This window comes from Macrotis lagotis, chromosome 4 (assembly GCF_037893015.1).
Source record: "Macrotis lagotis isolate mMagLag1 chromosome 4, bilby.v1.9.chrom.fasta, whole genome shotgun sequence".
Taxonomy (NCBI): domain Eukaryota; kingdom Metazoa; phylum Chordata; class Mammalia; order Peramelemorphia; family Peramelidae; genus Macrotis; species Macrotis lagotis.
The window spans coordinates 78,529,833-78,556,873 of record NC_133661.1 but is presented as its reverse complement, the minus strand read 5'-3'; the positions used below and the strand labels follow the sequence as shown (position 1 = coordinate 78,556,873).

Sequence of the window (27,041 nt, the reverse complement as noted above, 5' to 3'; positions counted from 1 at the left end):
CAGTGATTCGGATAAAGGGATAGATGGTATGCTCATCCAACCTGCAGATGACACAAAACTGGAAGGAATGGCTAACACATCAAATGACCAAGTCAGGATCCAAAAATAACTCAACAAGCTAGAGCCCTGGGCTGAATCTATTCAAGAGGAATAAGTATAAAACCTTAACATCTCCCACACACACACCCCCACACACATATACAACTCCACGTCAACAAAATGGAAGAGATCTGGTTAGGCAGCAATTTAGGAAAGATCTGATGGTTTCCATAGTCTATGAGCTCATTGTGAATCAACATATAAAATGGCAACCAAAAAAGAAGCTGATGTGATGTTGGGCTATATAAAGAGGCATAGCTTCCAAGAATAAGGTGATTGTCACTCAATAGCCTACTCTGGTCAGATCATATCTGGGGAATTCTGCTTGGTTGTTGGGACCACAGTCTATGATTTCCAGACCTTTGTAAGAGTTACCCCCCCACAATAATGTACTTTGCTCTGACTTCAGAATCCTTAGTTTTCTTCAAAGCTCAGTTCAAATACCACTTTCTACTCGGAGCCTTTTCTGTTCCCCTCAAAATGCAAGCATATTTCTCCAATAAATTGCCCTGTATTTATTTTACATATATTTGGCCTAGACAGACAGACAGATAGAAAGTTAGATATAGAGATATACATACACATATTGTGTCTCCAAATAGAACACAAGTTCCTTGAAGGAATAGAATGAGTACCTCCTCCCTGAGATGGCCCCTCTAGATCAGTTTACACTCACTATGGAGTGGAGCTTAATAAATTCTTGTCTTCGGACCAAGAGATTTATCCAAAGGAAGACAACCTGGATGCTAAAGAGCATTAGCACATAACCTTAAGGTGTGGTTGAAGAAACTGGGAGTGGCTGGCTTGGAGAAGACTCAGAGGAGACATGATTAACTGCCTTCAAGTATCTAAAGGTCTGTCAGGAGGAAGGGGAAATAAACTTGCTATGTCTTGCCCCAAAAGGTAGAACCAGGAGTATATAGGGGATGGAGCAAAGAGACAAATTCTGGTTTGATGTCATGAATAATTTCCTAGCAAATTATTTTTTGGGGTGTGTGTGTGTGTGTGTGTGTGTGTGTGTATGAGAGAGAGAGAGAGAGAGAGAGAGAGAGAGAGAGAGAGAGAGAGAGAACAGAGAAAGAGATTTTGACATTTGTATGGGAAGATAACTTTTTGGAGAAGAACTTTTAATGGTGCCATTTTTGCTCTATCCATTCAAAAACAAAAATGGATACATGGTTTATTAACAATAGTAGCAACAACTTGCATTTGTAAAATATTTTAAGATCTGCAAATCTTGTATATACATTATCTCACTTGATAATATCAAAGAGAGAAGCACTATTGACAGAAAGTGTGTAAACAAGTCATTCAAGGGTTGCTGTTATTGCAGTAACTCCTAAGGACTCAAACAATGGGTACGTTTCCCAAAGTATCAGCCACTTCCAACAAAGTCCCTGATCTTGCTTCTATTGAAATGGTAGGAAGACCATGATCTCCCAAAGAGGATCTTAGTAATGGTACAGACATGTGGCTTTTGTGGTTGGAGTGAGCAGTGAACATTCTTTATGAGTGTTTTAAGATGTTTTAGGTCTTGCCTTCAAAAAAATATCATTCACGTAGCTCAGCTGGTGAGTTATTTTTAGGCTAGCTTTTCTCTGATTCTTAGAAGATTATAACCTATAACCAAACCTAAAAATATCAAGGTGAGGTTTTCTGGCAGTCATTCCAGGGGTTACAGAATGTAGTTGCTTGGTGATGGGGGAAGCAATGATACCTAATGGAGAATATCAAATGCCAAGGTTTTGGCATTGGGATCCCATTACTTCATTTTCCTATTCCATACCTTCAAGAATAGTACCAGCAACTGTTAGGGTGTGAGGAATCAATGCTAGGTTTTTTTGTCGTGGACACTCTCATCCCCTTGCAGAAAGTTGATGCCTCTAATATAGGTGAGGATAAATTCATGGTGTACAGCTAGCAGTCCTCACATCCTCACCTCTACCCAAGATGAAGCTAAGATGCTTCTGTCCTGACCACTTACAAAAAGAGCCTAACCAGCTGCTCTTAGCCCAGAGACATAGAGCAAGGGGTGGGGGGGGCGAGGAGACTGCAAGCCCAGCATCGATGCATTCTGACTTGGAAAAGGAAAGAAGTGCATAAAGAGCATCACAGGAGCCCTTCTGAGAGGCAGAAGAGACTTGGAGAACATCTAGTCCAACCCACCCATTTTACAGGTGGAGAAACTGCAGACCAGGGAGATTTGGTGACTGTGCTCTGGGTCACATAGTTAGGAAGTATCAGAGGAAGGATAAAGCTCTGTAGTCCAGAAAGATGAAGAAGACTCATACTATCATAGTGCTAAGGCTAGAAGACATCTCGTTGCATCAACTGGTCCACCCCTTACTTTACAGATGAGGAAAGTGAGGATCAGGGGAGAGTCTGTAATTTGCCCAAAGTCACACAATAAATGTCAAAAAAAAAAGGTTCTGAATTCATATCTTTTGACTCTAGAGCCAAAGTTTTGTATAGCAGGTTCTCTCCTTTGGGATATGAAGCAATTCTATAACTATGAAAAGGATGGATTGGATAGATGAAGTTGTGTTCATCAAATAAAAGAAAGAAAAATATATCTGGAGACTTGACAGGTAAATTTAGCATAAACACATTTATTATATAGGCATCTCTTTTAATTCAGACAGTTAAACCAAAAGATATGAAAATACTTCAGGAGTAACTGAGTTCAAATCCAGCCTCTGACACTTACTAATTACCTAGCTGTGTGACCTTGCGCAAATCACTCAATCCTATTGCCTTGCAAAAAAAGAAAAAAAACCTAAAAAAAAAAGAAAATACTTCTCTAGCTTATTAATCTTGATTAAAAACATGCCCTTCTCAGCACAGTCTAGAGGAGTATGGGCAGAGCAAAGGTATAATCCTGGATAAGGCAACTCTTATATAAATCTTTATTTATCTCTCCTTGGCTAAGGACCATAAGTAACCTGTACCACAACTTCATTTCCTGACAGAGTAAAAGAAGGTATCAAAGAAATGCGAAAAATTCAGATGCCCAAAGAATTGGTCAACAAGTAATTTCATAAGTATGTATAATCTAATGAGGGAGATAACATGAAAAAGATATATCATACACACATATATGTATATCTTTACATATATACATATAGATGCATATATATAATATACATGTATATTTACATGCACACTATATACATATATATAGTGTATTTGTGAGGTATATGGAACTGAAAAGGAATGGAATATCAGAGAGAAGGCAAAGAAGAAAGACAAATTCATCTATCAGCAGCCAATGAGACACATTATCTCTATTCTAGAGGACTCAAAAGGAGAATAAAACCTGCTTCTTACCAAAGATCAATTCTATGGATACTGGATTATAACTCTACTGTTTATCATTATGATTATATCAGAATCATTATATCAAAAGATCATGTCAAATATAATGTCAAGATCATTACATCAGAAGACAATATTATTCTGTCCCATATGTTTCTCACCTTCCCCATCCCTGTAACCTGTTATCTTTCAGCAGAAATGAGAGGGATAAGAGAGCAATAAAACTGATCATTCCCTCTGACTCAGCAATACCAATACTAGGTCTATGTCTAAAAGAAATCAAATGGTTAAAGTCCTACAAGTTAAGAAATATTTATAGCAGTTCTTTTTTGTAGTGGCAACAAATTGGAAATTGAGGGGATGCCCATCAGTTGGGGAATGATTGAACAAGTTATGATATATATATATATATATTAGGTTTTTTTGCAAGGCAAATGGGGTTAAGTGGCTTGCCCAAGGTCATACAACTAGGTAATTATTAAGTGTCTGAGACCAGATTTGAACCCAGGTACTCCTGACTCCAGGGCCGGTGCTTTATCCACTGTGCCACCTAGCTGCCCCATATGGTATATTTATGTTACAGAGTATTATTGTCCTGTAAGAAACCATGAATGGAAAGGCTTTAATGAAGCATGGAAACAATTACATGAACTGATGATGAGTGAAGGAAGCAGAATCAAGAGAACATTGAACATATAAACAACAATATTGTGAGTTGATCAGCTGTGATGGACGCAGCTCCTCTCCTCTCAGAGATCAAGGACGACCCGGGGAGACCCATTATAGACAATGCCATCCATATCCAGAGGGAGAAAAAAACAAAACCACAGAATCTGAATATATATTATGTTCACTTTTTAAAATTTTTCTCTTATGATTTTTCCTTCCTATCTCTTTTCTTTCTTTTCCCTTAGTTCTAGTTCTTCTTACATAAAATGACAATTGTAAATATGTTAAACAGAAATATACAACTTTTACCAGACTTTGCCACCAAAGGGAGGAGGGGATATGTAACTTATAAATATGCAAATGGATTATTGTTGAAAAACTACCAAAGCATGCAATTGGAAAAATAAAATATCAATTAAAAAAAGAAATGAGGAAGATAACTCATTTTGCATCTCTCTCCTTTCTTGCGTTTAGAGCAGCAAGAATGGGAGACCGAGCCTTTGGTGAGCTTAGACTGTTTAGAGAGTTTTAGAAAATAGTTGATGTTTCTACCTTCTTCTGACTCATTATCTAAGCCAGAACTTTTAGAGGTAGAATTCATCTCAAAAGAATTTTTGCTCATGATGGAAGTTTCATCCAAGAGGTTAAGAAAAACTCTTCCCTTCACCTGTAATTTCCATGCCCTAGTCTCCAACACCTGTTAGAGGCAGTCATGATGACTCCTAAACCCTGATCTGCCCTCTTCTGTCTCTGAAAGAACAGGTGTCATTCTTTATGCCTGAAACAATCTACCAAAAAAATTCCTGTTCCTATTTTTTCCCCTTTATATTTAAATTCCAAAATGTAATCATACCCTTTTTAATGGATCAGTCAAACCTCACATCACATGCACTAAGTTTTAGCAATCTATTCTTTCCTCTCCCATGTTTAGTGACTGGGAGACTTAACAGGGATTCGGGGTAGAGGGTGGAAGGGTACTCATAGGATCATCATGACAAAAACTCCAGTTTGGACTAGAGATCACAGGGCTGCTAGGCAGACAGAATAAGCCTGCCTCTTTCACAATCACAGTCTTTTTAGTGGATGGTCTGCCTGCAGTTGTCTAGGGTCTGATACTGGGGAATTCTGAGTAGGGCTTTTGTTACCATCAAAGTGCCTGTAAGAAAAACTGTAGGGTATAAGGAGGCTAGTTCACAGGACTAAACATTTAGAGCTTGGTCTCTGAACCTGGAATTCATGAACTTTTAAAAAATAATTTGGGGTGCATCTAGGTGGCACAGTGGATAAAGCACCGGCCCTGGAGTCAGGAGTACCTGGGTTCAAATCCGGTGTCAAACACTTAATCATTACCTAGCTGTGTGGCCTTGGGCAATCCATTTAACCCCATTTGCCTTGCAAAAAAAAACCCTAAAAAAAAACAACAACAAAAAATAATTTGATAATTATATTTCCATATAAATGGCTTCTTTTGTAATTCTAGGCATTTTCTTTTATGTGCTTCAAAATGTTATTCTGAGATGAGGTAGATAGGCTTCACCAGGTCCATGACCCACAAAAGGTTAAGGACCTCTGCTATCAAGAGTCACTGTTCTGTTTCCACGCTAAGGCCTCATGAGGCAGCATGGTGTAGTGGACAGAGCCCATCTCCTCTGTCTGACTTTGGACAGTCTGATTATGTGACCTTGGACAAGCCAAGGATCCTTTCAGCCTGTAATCTGCAAAGCCAGTGCAGATCTGCCTTGATAGACTGAGATTCCTCAGCAGGGAACCTCCTACACTGAAATCAGACTGGAACCAAAAAACTGCCAGCATCGAGGAAGCTGCCCACTTGAAAATATGTCCACATGCATGGTGAAAGAGCAAGGGTTAATGTCACAGTCTGGACAGTTGCAGGTTCCAAGATCCTTCTCCTGTGGGTGTTGGTGGTCCAAAAAATCTACAGTGAGGGTCCTATCTATTAAAGTACTTTAAGCTTTGCAGAGTACTTTATATATAGATATATGTCATATGTGTATACATGTATAAAAATGTCTTATTTTACAAAAACAAAGGGTAACTATACTGGGTTCAATACTTAGGCTATGAATGTTCTGAAATTTTTTTTCTTCCACGATACAGACCATTGTTCTTCATTATTCATTAGGACCAATGACATCACTGGATTTAAGTGAGGCAGAGTTGCCCAAAGTCATCAGCCTATTAGGGACTTGAAGAAAGTGAAGGTTTCCATAAAAGCAATTTAATCACTCCTAGAGTTGGCTTATTATCTCAATCAAACAACTCATATGTGTTAATTATTTTAAATATGCCCAGTTTCATGCTAGACACCGTGATTAGATATATCAGAGGTAAAAAAATATGTTCCTGTCCTCAAGGAGATTAAAATTTGGAAAGGGGATTAGGGAGACAGATTAAAAACAACTAAAGAATAATTTGGCATTAAATTGTATGATTAAGAGTATTCACACATTCAGAGAAGAAATCAGAATAGGATGAAGCATTTAAGGAAGATGGGACTTGAAGTCAGTCTTGAAAGATGAAAGGAATGATTAAGTTGGCATCTTCCTCCCTTTCTTTAAATATACACATTTCTCCAAGAACTGGTCTTCTTTCTTCACTCTATTACCTCTCTTAGCAAGCTCTTAACTACTTACTGTCAAGGTTTAACTATAATGTTTCTTTCTGGTTTGTTTCCCCTTATCTTTCTTTTTCTAAAGACTCTGTTAAGTCAAATGCCACTGATTCATGAAACAGCAAACACAACTGAACAACTACTTTGTCTAAGTCACTGTGGAATAAAATGTTAAATGAGATGCATTTAACACCATTGAGGAGCTCACAATCTTGCCGGCAAGTTAGCATATACAGAAGTGCATTCCAGTTGATGGCCTTTGGAGTCATCTCATGGATCATACTCAAAGTTGCCATTGATGGCTCTGGTCAATTGTGTGGGAGTTGGGGGGGGTGGGGGGGAGTCTGCTTCCAGCCATGTGTGAATTAGATTAAGATAATGAAGGTTTCCATTACTAAAGAGATAGAACAGCTGATGATTCAGTAAGATAGATAAAAAAGAGAGAGACCACTTCCTCAGCCTCTCCCTTCCTTTCGAGCTTATTAGCTACTTCCCAAAGTGGGTGGGGAAACTGGTGGCCGGCCCCAACTCCCAACACAACCTCCATGTGCCAGTGAGCACCAGACTTGGCAAGTCTGAGTTTAGAATGGACTACCTCTTTGTGTTTAGAACTTAGCATGGTGTCTAGGACAAGATAGACACTTGAAATTTCTTGATCTTTGACAAACAAGACCCTGGTGCTTCACACCTAGGAGTGAAGTACTGTACCTTGTAAGGTATATCTTGCAAGGTAATCATCACAACTTTCCTTGGATTGGTTGTTGGTGCCATTTTCTATGGACTAAAAAATGATCCTACTGGAATTCAGAACAGAGCCGGGGTGCTATTTTTCCTGACCAACAACCAGTGTTTCAGCAGCGTCTCTGCAGTGGAGCTTTTGGTTGTGGAAAAAAAGCTATTTATACATGAGTATGTCAGTGGATATTATAGAGTGTCTTCATATTTTTTTGCCAAAGTGTTGTCTGATTTGCTACCCATGAGAGTATTGCCCAGCATCATATTCACTTGCATAACTTATTTTGTTAGGACTGAAACCAACAGCAGGGGCCTTCTTCATCATGATGTTCACCTTGATGATGGTCGCCTACACTGCCAGTTCTATGGCTCTGGCTATCCTTGCAGATCAGAGTGTGGTCTGTGGCCAATATCTTAATGACCATCTCATTCATTTTCATGATGATATTTGCAGGGTTGTTGGTCAATCTCCAAACTGTTGAGCCCTGGCTTTCATGGCTACAATATTTCAGCATTCTCCAATATGGTTATACAGCTCTACAACATAATGAATTTATGGGCCAAAACTTTTGTCCCAATATCAACACAACAACTCCCAACAGTACCTGTGAATATGCAATATGCTCTGGAGAAGACTTTTTGAGGAACCAAGGCATTGACCTCTCTGACTGGGGTTTGTGGCAGAACCATGTTGCCTTGGCCTGCATGATTGTCATCTTCCTCACCATTGCCTACCTGAAATTGTTGTTTATGAAGAAGTTTTCATAAAACATTTTGTGAAATACAATGTGATTCAGTCTCACAAAACATTTTTGATTACTGTAAGATATTCGTTATTTAAGTTTTTCTTGTTGAAGAATTACTCCCATTTAAATTGGATTTAATTTTACTGTGATTACCTGTATCTCTGCAGTTTATGTTTGCTATGAAGCTTTTACAGAAATTATGTTTTCAAAATATTAATATCAGAGAGAAACAGCAACGTAAGTTAATGATATTGTATATACTTCTCAGTTTATAGACTCAGTAAGTTTATGGAAAAGACTATGTTTAACTCATCGATCTGGCACTGATCAGTAAATGATAAGTAATAAGTATTTGCACTACTGTAATAGGAACTCATGTCCTGAGACATGAAGTTTTATATATTTGAACCTGTCATGACAATAGACCAAAATTATTGCCCTTTAATAAACTTGTTAAAATAGAAAAAAAAAAAAAAAAACAAGATCTGAGCCAAAAAGGATGTGACTAAACCTGTCCATTTGAGAGGTCTGGAGGTCCTAGGGTCCCATCAGATCAGAGGTGAATGGTGGCAGATTAGGAGTCCCCAGATGCTACTCAAGTACTCTTGGAAAGGACCATCAACAAAAGGATCTTCCCACACCTGATCATTTTATCAGCTGACTTCTTTCAGAGTCATAAATGAAATGCAGAATGTCTAAGGAGCAGTCTTGCAAACTGCTTTATGTTCTGATAAGGCTTAAATATTAGCCTCACAACAGACTAATAGTCATTACATGTTAAGTTACTGAGTCCTGTAAGTCATTCTGTAAATGTTTGCTATGAGTCTTTATGTTTAGCATCTTTTAGGAAGTAAGGAGGAATAAATTACTTTGCCCTATACTTAATTCATACTGTACATTGAGTACTTTTTTGAATTCATTTTGGGCAAACTCTAGTTATGAACGACAACCTAAGCTATTAAAAAACAATCCGCCCCTGAGACTCTGGGATGGGAGTTTTAAAAGACAGAGGATGTATGAACAGGAATCCTAGAGCACGCTCAGCAGGAGTCAGTCTTTTCAGGATGCCAGGGTCTGTAGATATAGTCAGTGAGGCAGTGTTTCGGTGAGGGTTCCTTCTAAGTGGGCTGTCATGGGAGAAGGAGGATGCCCCTGGGGCCCTTTCTCTCCCAGGGCTGGCAAGAACCCTAGCCTGGAGAGCCCTGCTATTAGTGCCACTGCTCTCTTTTTGTATTTCTTCTTCCCTGCTTCTGACTAGCTGAAGGAGACTGGAGCTGCCTCTGACCTTGTGAACTTCAAAATGTCAAGAGAACAAGTCACAAGGAGGTTGGGAGATGGAAGCTAAGTCAAGGTTTGTGCTTCATCAGCTAATCCTGTTATGAGGTTTTGAGGAAAGACCTTCAGGACACAGTCCATGGATAATTCATAGGTTCTAAATCTGCATTTACTACATTTGAACTTGAAATTGGTGGGGGGAAATTGCTATGTGAAAACTGCATTTTCTCCCTAGAAGCATGAAGTAGAGTATACCTCCCTCTCCAGGTGTTTTTGTTCTTGCTTTGTCTTTGAAGTAAATGAACCCTTATTTACAAATCAATAAACTATATTAATAATAAGTCAATCAAAGCCCATTGGTTGAATGAACTAAGGAGATTAATCACTGGCAGTTAGTGGTGAGGGGTACACACTGGGGCGGGGGGGGGGGGGGTGGGGGGCTTGATCTGTTATCAATAGAGAAACACCCTCAACTCCTCAGGGGTGGCCCAAGAGCCCTATTAAGGGTTGAAGACACTAAATATACAGTTTTCTAGACAAATTAAATCTGTTGTTATAAAGCATAGTGATTTGATTCTCCATGATTTATCCTACTTTTATCTCATCCTGAAAACCCCTGACATAATCCATGCTTATCTTCCCTTTCTACTGAACAAATTCTCAGTTCTTAATCTGTAATCTTCAGCAAATTCCTCTGGTGTGAAATAACTTCCAGAAATTTCTGAAAGCATCTCCAACAAGAATACCTAAGCCCCTTACTTTTTGCTCCAAAGTGAGAATACCTAGTTGATAGATTTGCTCCCCAAACAGCTGTTTGCCTTAATTAAAAAGTATTATTTCTAATAGACCTGATCATTAAACACAATGGTGAGTGACTCAGTTTACTTGCTTGTCAGTGTAAGGGTTAATTTCCATAATAAGCTGGTGCTAATATAGATTTTTCTTTACTGAAATACTTGAGGTTCAACTATGGGAGTCATTTTTTTAATATCTCTCAAGTTTTTCAGTAAGAAATTGTCTCACCAATCCAACTCTAAACCTAAATTGCTCAGACTGGTACCAGACTAACTTTGTACCTATAACATCTATTAGAATCACTTTAAATTAAACGGTAAGAGGCTCTGGCTACAAGAGGGAACTGAGATTGAAAGGGAAGTCAGATAAGAAGTCATTTCCACCTCCCACCTACCCCAACCAGCCAAACTGGCCTACTCTGCTAGCTCTTCCTCCCATATGACACTCTCTCTCCTGTCTCCATAGTTTTCTTTATTGGCCATCCCAACATACCCAACAGATTTCACTTCACAGTTCCTTTCTTATGTTAAGAGACAATCTTTCACAAAAAATCTTTTCTAGTCCCCACAATCAATGGTGCCCAACTACCTTGGATTTAATTAACTGTGTATATTTGCATTTATTGTCTTTTATATTGATGCTCTATGTGGTTTTTAAATGTACAGTAGAACAGTAAAAAGAGCACCAGGTTGAAGTCAGGAAGACCCGAGTTCAAATTCAATCTGTCATTTACTAGCTGTATAACCCCAGGCAAGTCACTTTACCTCCATCTACCTCACCTGAGAATTCTTCCTGGATGATCCAATGACATAATCATTTTAAAGTGCCTGGTTCATATTAAGCATTATATAGATGTCAGCTATTATTATTATTAGCTATTAAAATCATTAAGTTATACAATTCTTGCAAATATGAACTGTTTCATTCTTTTTTTAGCCCAGCACCTATCTTAATAAGTATCTGCTAATTTTTTATTGACAGTAGCATATTGAGATCAGATGGTCTGTTGTTATTGTGGAATTTTTCCCCTCCATTTTGAATTGATGAATATTTTCCCTGGATGAATTGAGTTTATCACCATGGAGGAAGTGAGAGTTTTGTAGGAATGTAATGTTTACCCTCCCCTACTTACTAACGTATCACCAAACCTGAAGGAACTGAATGAGGAACAGGTTCCTAGGCGTTTTTCACCTCTTCGTGATTCATGCATCATGGTTTTCCTGCATGAATTTATGAGTGGTCAGAAGGATGAATTAATGATTTAACAGACAAAACTGTGAATGATTTTTCCTTTTCCAGGGTAGGAATGTGTGTGTGTGTGTGTGTGTGTGTGTGTTCCCTTAAAGAGCCCCACTTGTGTTATCCTTTTCTTTAGCAATATAAAAATCTCAACCAGATCTAAGACTTTCTACACTAATGCTCAAGATGCTCTTAGCTGCTATGAGCCTGAAAACACAAGGGACATTTATTCATTCAATTTTGTCTATTTCCTTCATTTTTTTTGAGAGAAGGAAACCTAACCTAGATCTAAGGGGTGGTTCTGGATTATTTTACCCCATTCTAATATCCCACTTTCCCTTTTTCCAGTGCATTCCTCTTTCTCACTCCTTAATTTTATTTTTTTAAGATAATTATTGGGAGCAGTTAGGTGTTGCAGCAGGTGGAGCAACAGCTCTGGAGTCAGGAGGAACTGAGTTCAAATGTGAACTCAGACACTTAATAATTTCCTAGCTGTGTGACCTTGGGCAAGTCACTTTAACCCCATTGCCTAAAATAAATAAAAATTTTTTAAAAAGATAACTATTGGCTTTGAGTTGACAGTAAAGAAAAACTCTGCTCTTACTTTCCTTTTCTGGCATTGAAACTTGTGACTCTTTTTCTCAGATTACCCTCAATCAACACAGAAGGTTTCTTTGTCTATCCCTTGGCTTTACTGAAATGAGAAGTAAAATGGTACCAGAGGTCCTAAAATTTTGCCAACCCCAGGGGAAGAAAACACCCTAAGCTGGTTTATTTATGACAAGTACACATTATATCTACAGTGCCCAGTATAGGTGGCATTCATTTAAATAAAAAATGCTTTTAATTGGTCCTGAGGTTCTAAAACCCAGGATGGATCTTGGCATGAAGAAACACTGAAAAAGACTGAAGGATCTTGGTTTTAGCTTTTAAGATTTCAAAGATTCATCAAAACAAAATACTGACGACTTTACATTTTAGTAATAGTTTTACTGCATCCTCAGCTGTTACAATTTGAAACTACCAAGAAACAACAGAGATGTGCTGATTTTTTAAATAAGATTTTAACCTGACTGCTACCCAATTTGTAAACAACCACTTCAGAGTACCTAAAATAGAAATTTCTGAGATAATTCCTACTTCCTCATTATCTGAGCACAACCCATCCTATAGAAAACCTGATGTCAGCCCTGTCTTCTCTATATAATCAGAGGAATGTTATCTTTTCTTTCCTAGATTCTAGAAAAGAAAGGAAAAAATTCATTTTTCCTAGCCTTTTAAACATAATTTATCAGAACTTCCCAAAAGAAACAATTAAAGACTAAGAATGTGACAAGAAGAAAAAAGGAAAAGGAAACTAAATAGTTAAGTCAGACTCAGGGAGGACATTCTAGGGCATATTACATTCCACAGAAAAGCAAGATAGCTTCTTTATCAAAATCTATTATATTTTATGTACTAGCCTATTCATGTTCCCTTTAAATGCAGAGTTAACCTTTAAGTGAGGAAAAGGAAACATCTCACTGGTTCTGAATTTCATTTTGAGGAGAAAAGAGTTTTCTAAGAGGTTTAGGAGTCTATAAGCTCCACACGAGCCAACAGCACTCAAAAAGTTAACCTTGGACTACATGAAAGAGACCCATTGCCCAAGACAAGGGAAGTTTAATGTGGCTATACTCTATGCTGATCATATCAAATCAATCAATCTACATTTAATAAGAGCCACTAGGATAAGTGATGGAGATACAAGAAGAAGGAGGAAGGGGGGAGGAAGAGGAGGAGGAGGAAGGAAATGGGGAGGAAGGGGAGGAGGAGAAGAAAAAGAAAGGAGCAAAAAGATATTCCCTGCTCCCAAAGAGTTTAAAATCTAATGGGAGGGGTGGCTAGGTGGCATAGTGGATAAAGGACCAGCCCTGGAGTCAGGAGTACCTGGGTTCAAATCCAGTTTCAGACACTTAATAATTACCTAATTGTGTGGCCTTGGGCAAGCCACTTAACCCGGTTTGCCTTGCTCCAGGGCCCATGCTCTATCCACATGCACCACCTAGCCACCCCATTCATAATAGTTTTAAAAAATATTTTGATAACTGTATTTCAATATAATTGGTTTCCTTTGTAACCCTACATGTTTTGTGGTTTGCATTTAAAAATCTCATTTTGAAAAGTGATCGATGAGTTTCACCAGACTACCAAAGGAGACTGTAAAAAGAGTTCTTGCTCAAGTTCAAGGCCCTTATCTTTAGATGAGGAAAATGAGGCCCAGGGAGGTTAGATAAAAGATCAGGATCACAGAAACCAGAGATATGATTTAAACTCAGATATTGTATCTTCAAATCCGGTTATCTTTTCATTGCACCATATTGTCTCTATTCCTGTTCAAAAGCCAGAGTTGGCCTATACTTTTTAGAATGTTTGATACAAAACTAGCTCAGGTATTTGTCTATCAGGAGACATTAAATGCAAACTTTTAACTTCCATGTTTGAGAATAGAGAACATGTTTACTCAACAGATCTAGCCCTTTTCTCCCACATCCTTTAATACCTCTCACCAGCATCTTCAATCAATCAAATCCAAAGAAGCATAGAAAACACAAACATGTACAAAAATCAGGGGAACAGCCTCAGGTAATGTTATATGATAGCTTGGTGCGAAGAACATCACCCCAACACACCAAAGAGATAATATATGTATTTCCTTTTACAACCACCAACTTTAGCCCACCCTTGAAAATATCAGGGGAAGTTCCTTAGTTCTGTATCAACCCACTCCCATTTCTATTACTCATCTTGTTCTACATGGGTCACATACTCACTCGTATGTGGATGAACCAGCAGTCAACCCAGCTCAAGCTTTATTCAGAGGCTTGAGCTAGGTCAAGACTATGATAGACGATGGATGGTGAAAATCTTGTAGCTTTGGCTTGTTCAGTGAAGTCAATTGGCTGGTTAGACATGGAACTCTTGTCCTTTCTAGGGAAGACCATTGGTTATTTCCTACCCATCAAGGAAATGATCTCCCCTAGTCTATGCAATGGTCTATGCAAATGCTAGAGCATAGTGAATAAATAGTGCTGAGAGATGACAAACATCAGCAGATGGATCAAGATAAGATTCTGAAGAAACTTTAGAATAATACTATCTCCAGTTGAAGAAACACTGCATCAGTGGACTCACTTTACTGTGTGAGTTCCATTTTGCTCTTTAGTAATAGAATTCATCTAAGTTCAGCACCACTTCTATTGCCATTTAGAGAAAATATGTATGAGATACTGCAATAACTCCTTTAGATTAAACAGGCAGGGGTTCTTAACCTAGGGGTCAGGGTGGGGAAGAGATCTATGAACTTTTAAAAAATTAATATTTTATTAATTATCAGGTAGATTTCCTCTTTAATATAATATGGTTTATTTTATGCATTTAAAAACATCATCCTGGGAAGCCTTGAAGTGCCTCAAGGGGTTCATGACATAAGAAAGATTACAGACCTCAGGGCTAAAAGTGATGCTAGTATGCTAATTTTGGAAGGGTCTGTCTCCTCTTGCTCTCTCTTCTTCTTTCTTCCCTTTTCCTCTACTTTCATTCCACCTCATTCATTAATAAAAGTTAATCTTTCTAAAGCACAGGCAATGGGGCAAAAGAACACTAGACCAAACATCAAAGAAATCAAGTCTAAATGCTGTCCAGATTTGCTGCAGACTAGCTTATATGACCTTGATCAATCTACCTAAACTTCTTCTCTTTTCTGTAAATAAAAAATAATAATAACAATCTGTAATATACTAAATGAATATCAACTATTATTATTTATAAGAGGAAACTGTCATTCTCCTACTTTAAAAAAACCCAAAATGAATAATTCCCCATTGCTAAATTATTCACCTTGGCATTCAATACCTACCTTTCTAAACTTAATAGTTCACTATTTCCCTAGATTTATCTTATGTTACAAATTGTTCTATGTATCCTTCTTCCAACACAAGTCACACCTTCCCACCAATATACCTGTGCTCATACTGTTTCCATTGCCTATCTTTCCCACTTCCATCCCCATATATATAAATCTTAATCACCTGTCAAAAAAAGTTCAAACACTACTCTTGGAATCACAAGAGGAATTTTTGAAATCGCACAAAAAAATTTATTATATAAAACTTTTTGCACTATTCAATGCAATTAGAATAGGAAGAAAAGTTATCAAATGAGAACAAATTTTTGCATTCAACATTTCTACTAAAAGTCTTGTATTCAAGGTAGAGAAACTATCACAGATATATGACTGAAAGGCAGTCCCTGATAGATGAGTCTAAAAAAATTACTGCTATCTTTTGTTTTTATGTTTTTCATTTCCCAACCCAGAATGCATATATAAGGTACTCTGGTTTGAACGAGCAGCTTTTTTAAAAAATGGAGATTATCAAATATATGAAAAATATGCAAATTTCTAATACAAAAAAGTAAATTAAATCACCTCACCTTCAACAAGCTGAGATATTAAGAAATACACGTTGTTGGAGGGGCTGTGTAAGGACAGGCATATTAATACCCTGATGGTGTAACTAAAAACTGGTTCAACTCTTCTGGGGAAAAAAATGTGTAAGTATGCAAAAAGAGTTGCTGAATTGTTCTACTTCTTGAACCAATTAATCTACTCGTGGATATGCATACACCAAGGAGACAGAAGAAAAGGTCCCATACATACCAGAATGAAAGGAAACAAAGTAGTGGGGTATTGAGGAAAACATCTGAATAATTTATGTGTATATAAATGGAGTGAAAAAGCATCATAAGAAATTACACATATGAAGAATTCAAGGAAACATGAGAAGATGAAGATTCATCTGAACAGATGTAAGTGAAGGAAGCTGAACTGGAAGAGCAATATATACAATGATTACAGTGACATAAATGAAAACAGTGTTAAAAGACATGTAAATTCAGATTAAATCCAGAGACCAATCTCAGATCCTGGAAAACAAATGATGAAATAAATTTCCCTCCTCCTTAGGTTACTATTGGAAAGAACCATTACATATGTTTTGCTGTTTTGTCTGTTTTTTCTTTATTACAAGGAAGACTGCCATGAGAGAGGATAGAAAAGTAACTGTGACCTAAAAAAAAATTGTCATTTTTATCTTTGCATCCTCAGAGCCTAGCACAATATCTTGCTCACACTAGGTGCTTAATGGTTATTTCACTGGGTGCAATGAGCTGAAATTGCCTTCTCAAAAAAATAGAATTTTTCCATACTCTAGAATTCTACAAAATAGATCTGCTTTTTCTTCTACTCTAATTCTCCAAACATGATACTTGAATCAAATATAAAATCCTAAATGTGGACTGACCAACACAGTAGAACTCTGCCTTCCTATAATCTTAACTTTATTAATTGAAAGAAGGCTTTTAGTTATTTTAGGAACATCACACCATTGAGTCATATTGAGTTTGTGGTCAAATAAAAGCCATCTTTTTCACATGAGCTACCACCAAATAAGATTTCCTTCCCCCTCCCCACTCGATCCCCTCATCCTGTATCTGTGCAAATGATTTTTTTTTAGCCTAAATGAAGGGTTTTAAAATCATTCATTGACAGAAAAAAAAAAGTTTTTGAATGTATAATTTCAAGTCTTTTCCCCCTTCCCATCTACCTTGAGTGTGGAATGCTGCTTTTAGCTTATATTTCTACACTAGATGCCCAGAAGGCAATTGATCCACTTACAAATAGCAGGAAGCTTTCTGATAGTCCCCTGTATAGTTTATCAAAGAATAAACACTGGTTATATGTATTATACATATTATCTTTGAGAATTCTTACCCATTTTCATTTACACACACACACACACACACACACACACACACACACACACACACACACAAGTTCTACTTCCTCCTCTGCCAACTACCTGGGTGACTTAGACACCAGTTTCTTCTACACAGTAAAGCACATGGACTGGATAGTGTCCAAGGTCCCATCTATAGGGCTCAGCTAAGTGACTTGGAGTCTGTCTCTCTCTCCCCTTCTCTGCTTGCTATCGACCTTGACCAACAACCTTGACCACTTGACACATCAGTGTGTCTAGTGGTACTGGAAAGTTTGAATTAAACCATCCTCCTTTGCCTGACAATAATTAGGATGGAAGAATGCTTCAGGATTTCCACTGTCCCCACAATTTTCAGGACAAGCTCATTCTAAAACCCTCAGTCTGCTTGGCTCACGACCTTCCTGCAAGGCTACTCTCACTCCCACTGAAAACAACGAAGGCACCTTCAGGCTTTGCAGTCTGTGCTAGAGAACTTTCTGGCAACAAAATAAGATTTTTAGGAAGGATATTTTGAAATATTTTAGAGAATTAAAATGGCTCAAAACAAATGATTTCATCACCAAATAGAATATACTCCTTGAAATTGTTTCCTCCCTTTAAAACATGGAGCATATCTAACAAAATATTCCTAGCAGTGCTCTCTGTGGGACAAATCTAGAATCAAAATGGGTGCCCATCAGCTAGGATATGGCATAAAATATCACCTGGCATAAAATGTCATAGAATATTGCTGCACTATGAGGAATGACAAATGTGAGGAATTCAGAAAAACATGAAAAAGTGTCTGAACGGATACATAGTGGACAGTAAACTAAGAAGGTGTCTATTAATTATAATAATATAAACAATGCAAAATGGTGGGTGAGCTCAGATTTGTTATAATAATCAATCTTGATCCCAGAGAAAAGAAGAGGGAGCATACTCCCTCTTAGAAGACAAGGAACGTAGAATATCATGTACTATCAGACACCATTATTTGTCAGTTTGGTTTTGTTCTCATTTTTCTTCATCATAAAGCAGGATTTAATAGAGGAGGGGAGAATTTAGGAAATTTATCCTGATGTTTAAAAGAAGCATAAATAAAAGTTATTATATGAGAAAAATAAATCGTGATATGTGGGCATTCAGATAAAAATGAGTCAAAGGCCCCAGCTATTTAGATGGATGGCCTCCATTATCCTAAATTTTATGGCTATCAGAAAAGAAATGGCACATGCAAAAGGAAACTGATCCTAGTCCAATTTAGACCAATATAGCTTAATCTCACCATCAATCCTCCTCCACTTCCTATGTTGTAAAGTGATGGCTAGAACGGCAGTTTGAAGTTTATATTTGTGATACTACCTATCAGAAAAACAAAATCTGCTGTAATTCAGTTCAATTTGGATATTTGTTAAAGTTCTACTATTTGTTAAATGTTGTGGTGGATGCATGTTCTTTCTTTTTTTTAACTATCAGATTGGAAAAACAAGACTCAGAAATTTCACAGAGAACTAACTAGACTGTATAGGCAGATTTCAAAGGTCATATCCCCAATCAAGGGATTTCTTGTGTCATTCCTTATATATTAATCAAATTCATCTGGAAAAATTCTTCAAAAAGACACATTTGATTTCATCTCTACCATATGCTGAGGTATAACAAAAAAGAACAACCAATTGATTCCAAACTGAGTCTCTGAAAGGGAGATGAGCAACTTTTTTTAATCTACTGGAGTTGGTCTTTTTGATGAACCTGAACACAGAAGCAACTATTGGTTGAATGAATAAACTGTAAACAAACTATTTCATGGATAATTTGCCTATGGCTAATAATCAATGCAATTTAGCCCCAGTTTTGACTAAAATAATGAATTAAAAAATGAAGGAAAAACTCTCTAATCATATGAAGAAAAGAGTTCTCTTCTGCCCTCACTCACCTTTTTTTAGTTTCACTTTTTAAAATTAAACACCTGTTTGACCTTGAATGAATTTGACAGACTGGAGGATCCATAAAACTCCTGCTGTAACAATAGAAGTTGGCAATACAAAAGGCTGAGAAAGGTCTCCAAGACAAGTTTAGTCCTTTCTCTCAAGGGGTACCTGATGTGCATCTTCCTGAAAGAAGGGACATGAATGTTAAGAATAACCTAACCTATTTAGTTAATTTATTCATCACAATGAAAATAACAGAGAGAAAAATATCTTGAATGCCATCCTGCATAAGAGGAACTTAGTAATGAAGTGTTGAATTCATTTTTATGTTCATTTCCCTAATATTTTAGGCAAAAGGTCTGTCTCTCTTTCCATTTCCAATTTTACCAAACTATCTAAATTAAGCAGCCCTTTGCCCAAAGGCCCACACAGTCTCCTGTGGTTTCACAATTTTCTCCAATGAGCAGAAAAAGCGTCATTCACACTCTTGTTTCCTAGACCATTTCAGAGTCTGTCATGTGAATGTCTAATGGAAACAAAATTAAAGACCTATCAAAACATATTACAATCATAGGGAAATTAGTCAAACTGCTTAGTCATGCATATCTGCCCTGTCATCTCAATGAAGGCATATGTACTTTATTTTTTTTTAGGTTTTTGTAAGGCAAACGGGGTTAAGTGGCTTGCCCAAGGCCACACAGCTAGGGAATCATTAAGTGTCTGAGACTGCATTTGAACCCAGGTACTCCTGACTCCAGGGCCGGTGCTTTATCCACTAAGCCACCTAGCCGCCCCTGCACATGTACTTTATACAGATCATGAACTACATTTATATGAAAGAGTAATGTTGCTGTATGAGTGCATACTACTACTAGCATGCATTACAAACTGATCTTTCAAAGACTGAACTTGGGTTGATAGACACAAACAGAGCACTGCTATCAGATACAGTGGTCTTGTGATTCTATTGCAAAAGACAATATTCTATTGCTTCACTAAGGCAAACACCATCAAAAAAAGGATTGCTTGAAACTGCCTTATGGCATGGAGAAAAGTAGGTATAAATTAAATCCATTCTATTTGTGAATCGTAGGAACATTCTAAGTTAAGCAATAATGATTAAAACCCATCATAATTGGGTTATCGCAAGAATTTAAAATTCTTTTAGATAACATAAGCAGCCTTAAATAGTGTCCTTTCTTTAATGGCATTAACCCAAACTGGATGACAAACTTGACACCATCATAAAAGGATTTCTTCCCCTTCCTTCATTTCATTCTGGCAAAGCCTTCCCCCATTTATTTACTTATTTTCTCTGAGTAGAAACTCAAGTGTGAAAGGAACACTGAAATAGATAGATAAATAGATAGATGGACAATGATAGGCCAATGGAAAAGATAGCCCCTCTCCACCCCCATCCCCAACCCCAGATCTATTCCAAACTCTAAGGTTTACAATAAAAACTGTTTTTCTCCTAAAGACTGTCATAGGACCAGTTATTGGGCATCTCAAGTCACATTGGTGTAAGAAATCGAAAGAACCATAAATGCACACAAGAGATAAAACCTTTGCATTAATTAAGCCTTTTTTTGTCTTTATTTTCCCTTTTCTCCAGCCAGAGTCTGAGAATAAAGCAGTGAAAGGGCGAAGAACAAGAAAGAAAACAAGAAACTCCAAAGAAACATAAAGAGACTGGAGAAGAAAATGGCAAGAAAATCCCATGGACAGTGTTGGGTGTGATATAGTCTACAGAGTCATGCAGAGTCTGGCACAACTGAACCACAGCAAAGAAAGGAGAGGAAAATATAAAGATCAGAAGTTGAGGGAAGGAGAAAGAGATTGACCGTGGGGACTGTAATAAACTGCAGAGAAGAAAGAATATCTCAGTGCATCAATATTTTTAAACACACTCTATACATAAATACCAATTATAATATTTTAACTATTAACATATTTTCCCAATTTTTCTCTTGATTTTAATATATGTAAAAAAGACCTGAGAATAATAGCCAGAAATAGAGTTGTCTGGTCTCAGTCCAGTCACTGTGATATTTTATCAGTCATTTAATTTCCATAGGTCTCAGTTTCCTAATCTGAGAAAGAGGTTGGTCTAGATAATTTCTAAACCCCATTTCAGTGCTTTTATTCTATTCTACAGTAGTAACAATTTTTCTGGAAAGAAGCAAAATGAGAGTAGGAACAACAGGGAGGCAAAATAAATAATATGCACTCCAAGTCTAATGTCTCCAACCATTATGGAGGCATCATGATACTGACCTTGATGTCAGATTGTCCGCATTCGATCCCTGCTCTAATCTGTTCTGTATGAGCCGACAGATGCTGGGCAAGGCCCTTATCCTCTAAGCTTCAGTTTCCTCATTTTAAAAAGAGTTAGTAGTTTTTGATTTCCTTATCGAAAAATAATCATTATAGCATATATAATTCATATCAAATTGTTTACCATCTTAGGGAGGGGGTGGGAGAGAGGGAGAAAATTTGGAACTCAAAATTTTATTTAAAAATGAATGTTATAAATTGTCTTTTCGTCTAATTAGGAAAAATAAAATACTGTTCTAAACAAAAAAAATAAAAATAATCATTAAACTACCTTTCTCAGAGCATTACTATGAAGAAATAATAGGTGTTAAGTGTATTGTGGGTCATAAGGTTCTTCATAAACAAGCATTTACAAAATTATTATTATTATTTGATGCAGTCTGACCTTTTTCTAAAAAGAGGCACAAATTGGAGAACTTCAAAATGCTAAGAGCTTCTGTAGTTAATGCTTCCTTCACACCACATCTAATACCAGCCCCCTCTCGTCTGAACCACAGGAAGCCTACCTAACACAAATAGGAGCAGGACTCTGCCTTTGACTGCACCGACCTAAGCTCATCACTTCTCACCACTCACCAGGCTTTGGGAAATCAGGAGGAGGCATCTCTCTTCTGTAGGACAATAGCCATTATTCCCTGTTACCTATCACTGAAAGGCTCTTTCCAGGCCAGGAAAAACCTGACCAGTGCCCCTTTCAGCTGCCAGATAGATAATCACAAGAAAAAGTCAACAGATTCTTGCATAACTCTCTGTGATTAAATGAAGGATTTCGACATCCTCGCCACCCACCCTCAAATGGCCAAATTGGTATCTTCTTCCCTGATTTAAGAGGGACTTTAAGAAAGGAGAAAACTACTAAATAAATGTTCTTTGTCCTTTTGAAGTCAAGAAGCAAAAGTAGAGAAACAGCTTAAACAGAAGAGCCAATACCAAGAATGCCCCCCAAAAAAACCTTTGCAAAAGAACAGAGAAGTACAAGTCAGAAGCCACTCACCCTCAGCAGCCCATCACACCAAAGAAATGGCAACTTCCCTTTCTCTCTAAGGTTCTGACTACTCCACTCTTAAAAATGTGACTATTAAAGCCGCTGCTGTGCATGACGCTGAGGCAAATTGTTCCATGTTAATGCTCTGACAGACCAAGGCAGGCTACCCTCTATTAGCAATAGTAAATCATTTTAGTAGCAAAAAACAGTGTCCTGCCATCTGGAACAAGCCTAAAATGGCTGAATAACTCTGAGCAGCCTCAGTTTCCCCATAAATCTTCCTCTTTGACCAGTTTTCTTCCTATTTCATTTCTCTTCATCTTACATTCCCCAGAGGAGAGAAGGAAGAGAGAAGGAGCATCTAACTCTTCAAAAGAATAGGAAGAAACCATAGGTTCACAGATTTAGGGAGGAAGGGACTTTATGGGTCAGCTTGTCCAACCCTCTTGTTTTACAGCTAAGAAAACTGAGACGCAGGAGAAATTAAGTGATTTCTCCAATGTCATCAGTTAAAGAACTAAAATGCCAGTCTCTCTAGTGACTAGCCAGGGATCTGTCACTACACTTGATTTGATGTTTAAAAGGATTTCTTCTGAAACATCAGCAGTCAGGAGAGGGTTATCCCTGGTTCCAACTAAACCATTTGTTCAATACATAACCTTAGGAAAGCAAACTTCTCATAGGTCTTAGTTTCCCCATCTGTAAGATGAGGACATTAAAGTAAATGATCCTATGTTTAACATGGTTATACATATAAAACATATATTAGATTGCTTTCTGTCAGGACAGAAAAGAGGAAGGAAAATGTAAAACTTAAAACCTTGCAAAAAATCATTGTTGAAAACTACTATTGCATGTAGTTTGAAAAATAAATAAAATTTTTAAATTAAAAAAAGGTAAATGATCTTCAAAAGGTTCTTTCCAGGTTGGAAATTCTAAATTTAAAAAAAAATTGTCCTTATATAGGGTCACTTCTTTTTTAAACATCCTGATATTAGTTTATCTTATTTGAGTGCTTACGAGTAGGATACTAGGCAACAAGGATGGAGATGAGGGAAAGAGGATATACCCAGGTAGCATGTTGCCCGGACCTCTCCTGCATTGTTGCTGTTCATCTTGTCTGACTCTTCCTAACTCCATTTGCTGTTTTTCTTATTAGATACTGGAGTGCTTTGCTCTTTCCTTCTCCAGTTCATTTTACAAATAAAAAACACTCATCCAGGATCACACAGCTAGTCAGTGTCTGAGACTGGATTTGAACTCAGGAAGATGAGTCTTCCTGATCCCAAGTCCAGGGGTCTATCCACTGTGCCACCTACCTGCCCTTTTCCTGCATTAGAAAAGAACAAAATCTGTTTTGTAGTTTCTAGTAAAGGTTAGGTGGGGATGGGAACCGGATGCAGAAAGAACAGAGTCTTTATAGAATGGAAAGATGGAAAAGTCACTCTTATTTCAGAGATTTTTTGGACCATGTAGATTTAGGTGGTCATCCATCACACAACAAGGACTTCATCTCCCCCTTTCTCTGTCTGTCTCTCTTTGTCTATCTGTCTGTCTGTCTGTCTGTCTGTCTCTCTCTCTCTCTCACACACACACACACACACACACACACACAGACACACACACACACCCCTGGCAGAAGTTATTTTTACAGTTCAATAACATTTGCAACATAGAAAAAACCTTGTCCAAAAAAGGAAACATGTTCCACCTGGGGGTTTCTCACTTCCTTATTTTAAAATATTCTCCAAGTCCAAAAGACTGAGAACAATAATCTTATTAGATAAATATTAATGTGGATATTTCAAAACATACTCATCTCAATCTGACTCCCTCTTCCCTCCACAGACTGACGTCCCACTGATCCCTCTTCCATGCCCCACAACCCCTCCCAAGCCTCCTGCCAGGGCAGGCTTAACCCCACACTGGCACAGGTTAACAGCAACTTCCTCTTGGACCAGCAGGGCGATGCCTGCTCCTCTTCACCTCAGGACCCTCCGCTCCCTTCAAGGGCTCTCTCCTCAAAGACACCAGCCCTGATTCCACCATGGACTAGAGCTCTTTCCCTCCTCAAATGACCTGATCTTTGCTTATTTGTGTAAATGGTCAATAGATTCAACTCAACAAGCATTTATTGAGCACCCACTGTATGCCAGCTCTGGGCTGGACACTGGACCACATCCCCCAAGAGTCACCATCCCCAGGATACACAGGCTACTAACTCCTACCCCCAACCTGGTCCAATGACCCATGGTTAGTAGGTGCTTAATGACAATGACCTCAAAAATTTATTAAGTGCTTACTATATACCAGATGGTGCAGTTATCTGGTAGAGTGAAAAGAGCACTGGGCTAGGAATCAAGAAGACTCACCTTTCTGAGTTCAAATCTGTCCTCAGATACTATGTGACCCCCAAGCAAGTCACTTAACCTAGTTTGCCTCATTTTCCTCATCTGTAAAATGAGCTGGAAAAGGAAATGGTGAACCACTCCAGCATCTCTGCCAAGATAAAACCCTAAACGTGGTCATGAAGAATCAGACACAACTGAACAACAACAACAAAAATGTGCGGGCACTATATTAAACAATGGCTAGAAAGCTATTGGGATGCAAAGTAAGGCTAAAAAAAGTCATCCCTGGCCTAAAAGATTCAAATTCAATTTATTGAATTAAAATTTTTTTCCCCTAAGTTCACTGATCCTCAGCTGTCAAAGGCTCTAAACCACTCTGCTCAACTTGGTGGCCCTCCTCTGGAGGGTGCGGGGTGGGGGGGCGGTTAGACTTTTGGTATTGGGAGACAGCTCAGTCAATGACATCAGAAGGGTCTGAAGGAACTATTAAGGTTTTTAAGAACCTCAGATCATGAATCCCAGAGGCCCCTGGAGGAAGCTTGGCAGAGCCATCAGAGCAGCAGCACGGTGCACATCAGAGGCCTAACCGATTCTGCTGCCACACTCTTAGATGACAATAAGGGTCCTGACCCAAGATCAACACCAACATAGGAAGTGGTCACTCTTCACTAGTCACTTCCGTAGCCCCAAAGGATAAAGTGACCCTGGCCTGTGGTAAGACAAGCCCCTAGACATCCTTGGCCAGGAGAATGACTCCCTCTGTAGGGAGTGGGCAGCTGTAGACATTGGAGGCTGCATCCCTTCTCTCACAGCCGACAGCCTCCACCCTAAAGCAGGAACTGAGGATGCTGAAGGTATTCCTCTTGGCAAACCAGAGCATGCTTATTTGGTAAAAGGATTTTACATAGCTTTTTTTTGGTCATGGATTGTGAACTTTACAATTTCTCTTTTCCCCACTAAACAGTGGCCCTACTTGATAACATCTGCCTCCTTTACCCTTCCTCTAAAGGAAGCCATATGAGGTGTTAGAGTTCCAGAAGGGCATTCCATTTGCTTCCTGGGCCTAAGTGTTTTTATCTGGAAAAATGAAGAAGTTGAACCAGATGCCCAGCTTTAAATCTATAATTCTATGACCACAAAATTTTTTAACTTTTGCTAACAGAAAGAATAAAATGGAAATATGCCTTCTGTATTAAACCATTCAATTCAATTCAACTGAACAAGCATTTATTAAGTCCTAACCATTGGCTAGGCTCAGAGCTAGGCCCAGGACACATACCCAAAAAACAAAAATGCCTGCCCTCAAGGACTTAACCATGTGCTTGAGGGAGAAAACATATATACTGATTGAGCAAATAATGAATAATTTCATTATCTTATGTGGGGGAGGAGGAAAAGTTTCATGTCCAGACCTGAGCTAAACTTTGAAGAAATTAAGTCATCAAGTCAACAGCCCTATCAATGGTGAAAGCATCAAGAAAGGAGGACCCCTTCCCAACTCATACCAGGAAGAATCAAGCTACAAAGAGAGTAAACATTCCTTGCCAAAGAGAACAAAATAAACCATAGGCAGAGGCAAAAACCAACCCTATGCCAGACACTGAGTCATAGTAAATCAGACTAAGCCACCTCATTCCACTAATCCACTCATTTTTTACATCTGAATTATTATAGAGCTTTTGAGTACAGGCCACAACCTTGAAGCCCACTATTTGATTACAATAAAGCTCTGAAAAAATAATGACTGATAAAAGTATGGAAGTGTGGGGCGGCTAGGTGGCAAAGTGGATAAAGCACCGGCCCTGGAGTCAGGAGTACCTGGGTTCAAATCTGGTCTCAAACACTTAATAATTACCTATCTGTGTGGCCTTGGGCAAGCCACTTAACCCTGTTTGCCTTGCAAAAATAAAAGTATGGAAGTGTGCCAGCCTTGGAGTAATAGAGCTTAAATCAGGGCACAAAATATTTACTTGCTATGTGACCATGACTTCTCTGTGCCTTAGTTTCCCCATCTGTAAAATATCTTGTAGTGCCCACAACAAGGAATTATATTGCAAATTTTAAAGCTGCATATATGTAAAGGTCAGTTCTTGTTACTACTGCTAGTAAGTAGCTTTGATGGCTTATCACT

At 38.1% G+C, this 27,041-nt stretch overlaps 1 protein-coding gene and 1 pseudogene across 5 annotated transcripts in view; one reads left to right on the top strand and one right to left on the bottom strand.

Annotated features, from left to right (window-relative positions):
- The window catches only part of PIK3AP1 (phosphoinositide-3-kinase adaptor protein 1), a 130,153-nt gene that overhangs the window by 83,443 nt on the left and 19,669 nt on the right, over positions 1-27,041 (bottom strand). The window contains exon 1 of one of the 5 annotated variants that reach the window (XM_074233245.1): positions 22,151-22,501. The exons of the other annotated variants lie outside the window; for them this stretch is intronic. Coding sequence (XP_074089346.1) covers positions 22,151-22,178 — 28 coding nt within the window. The 5' untranslated portion in view covers positions 22,179-22,501. Of the gene's footprint in view, positions 1-22,150; positions 22,502-27,041 lie in introns of those variants that run through there. 5 annotated transcript variants of the gene reach the window in all.
- LOC141520453 (broad substrate specificity ATP-binding cassette transporter ABCG2-like) lies at positions 1,454-8,422 on the top strand (annotated as a pseudogene).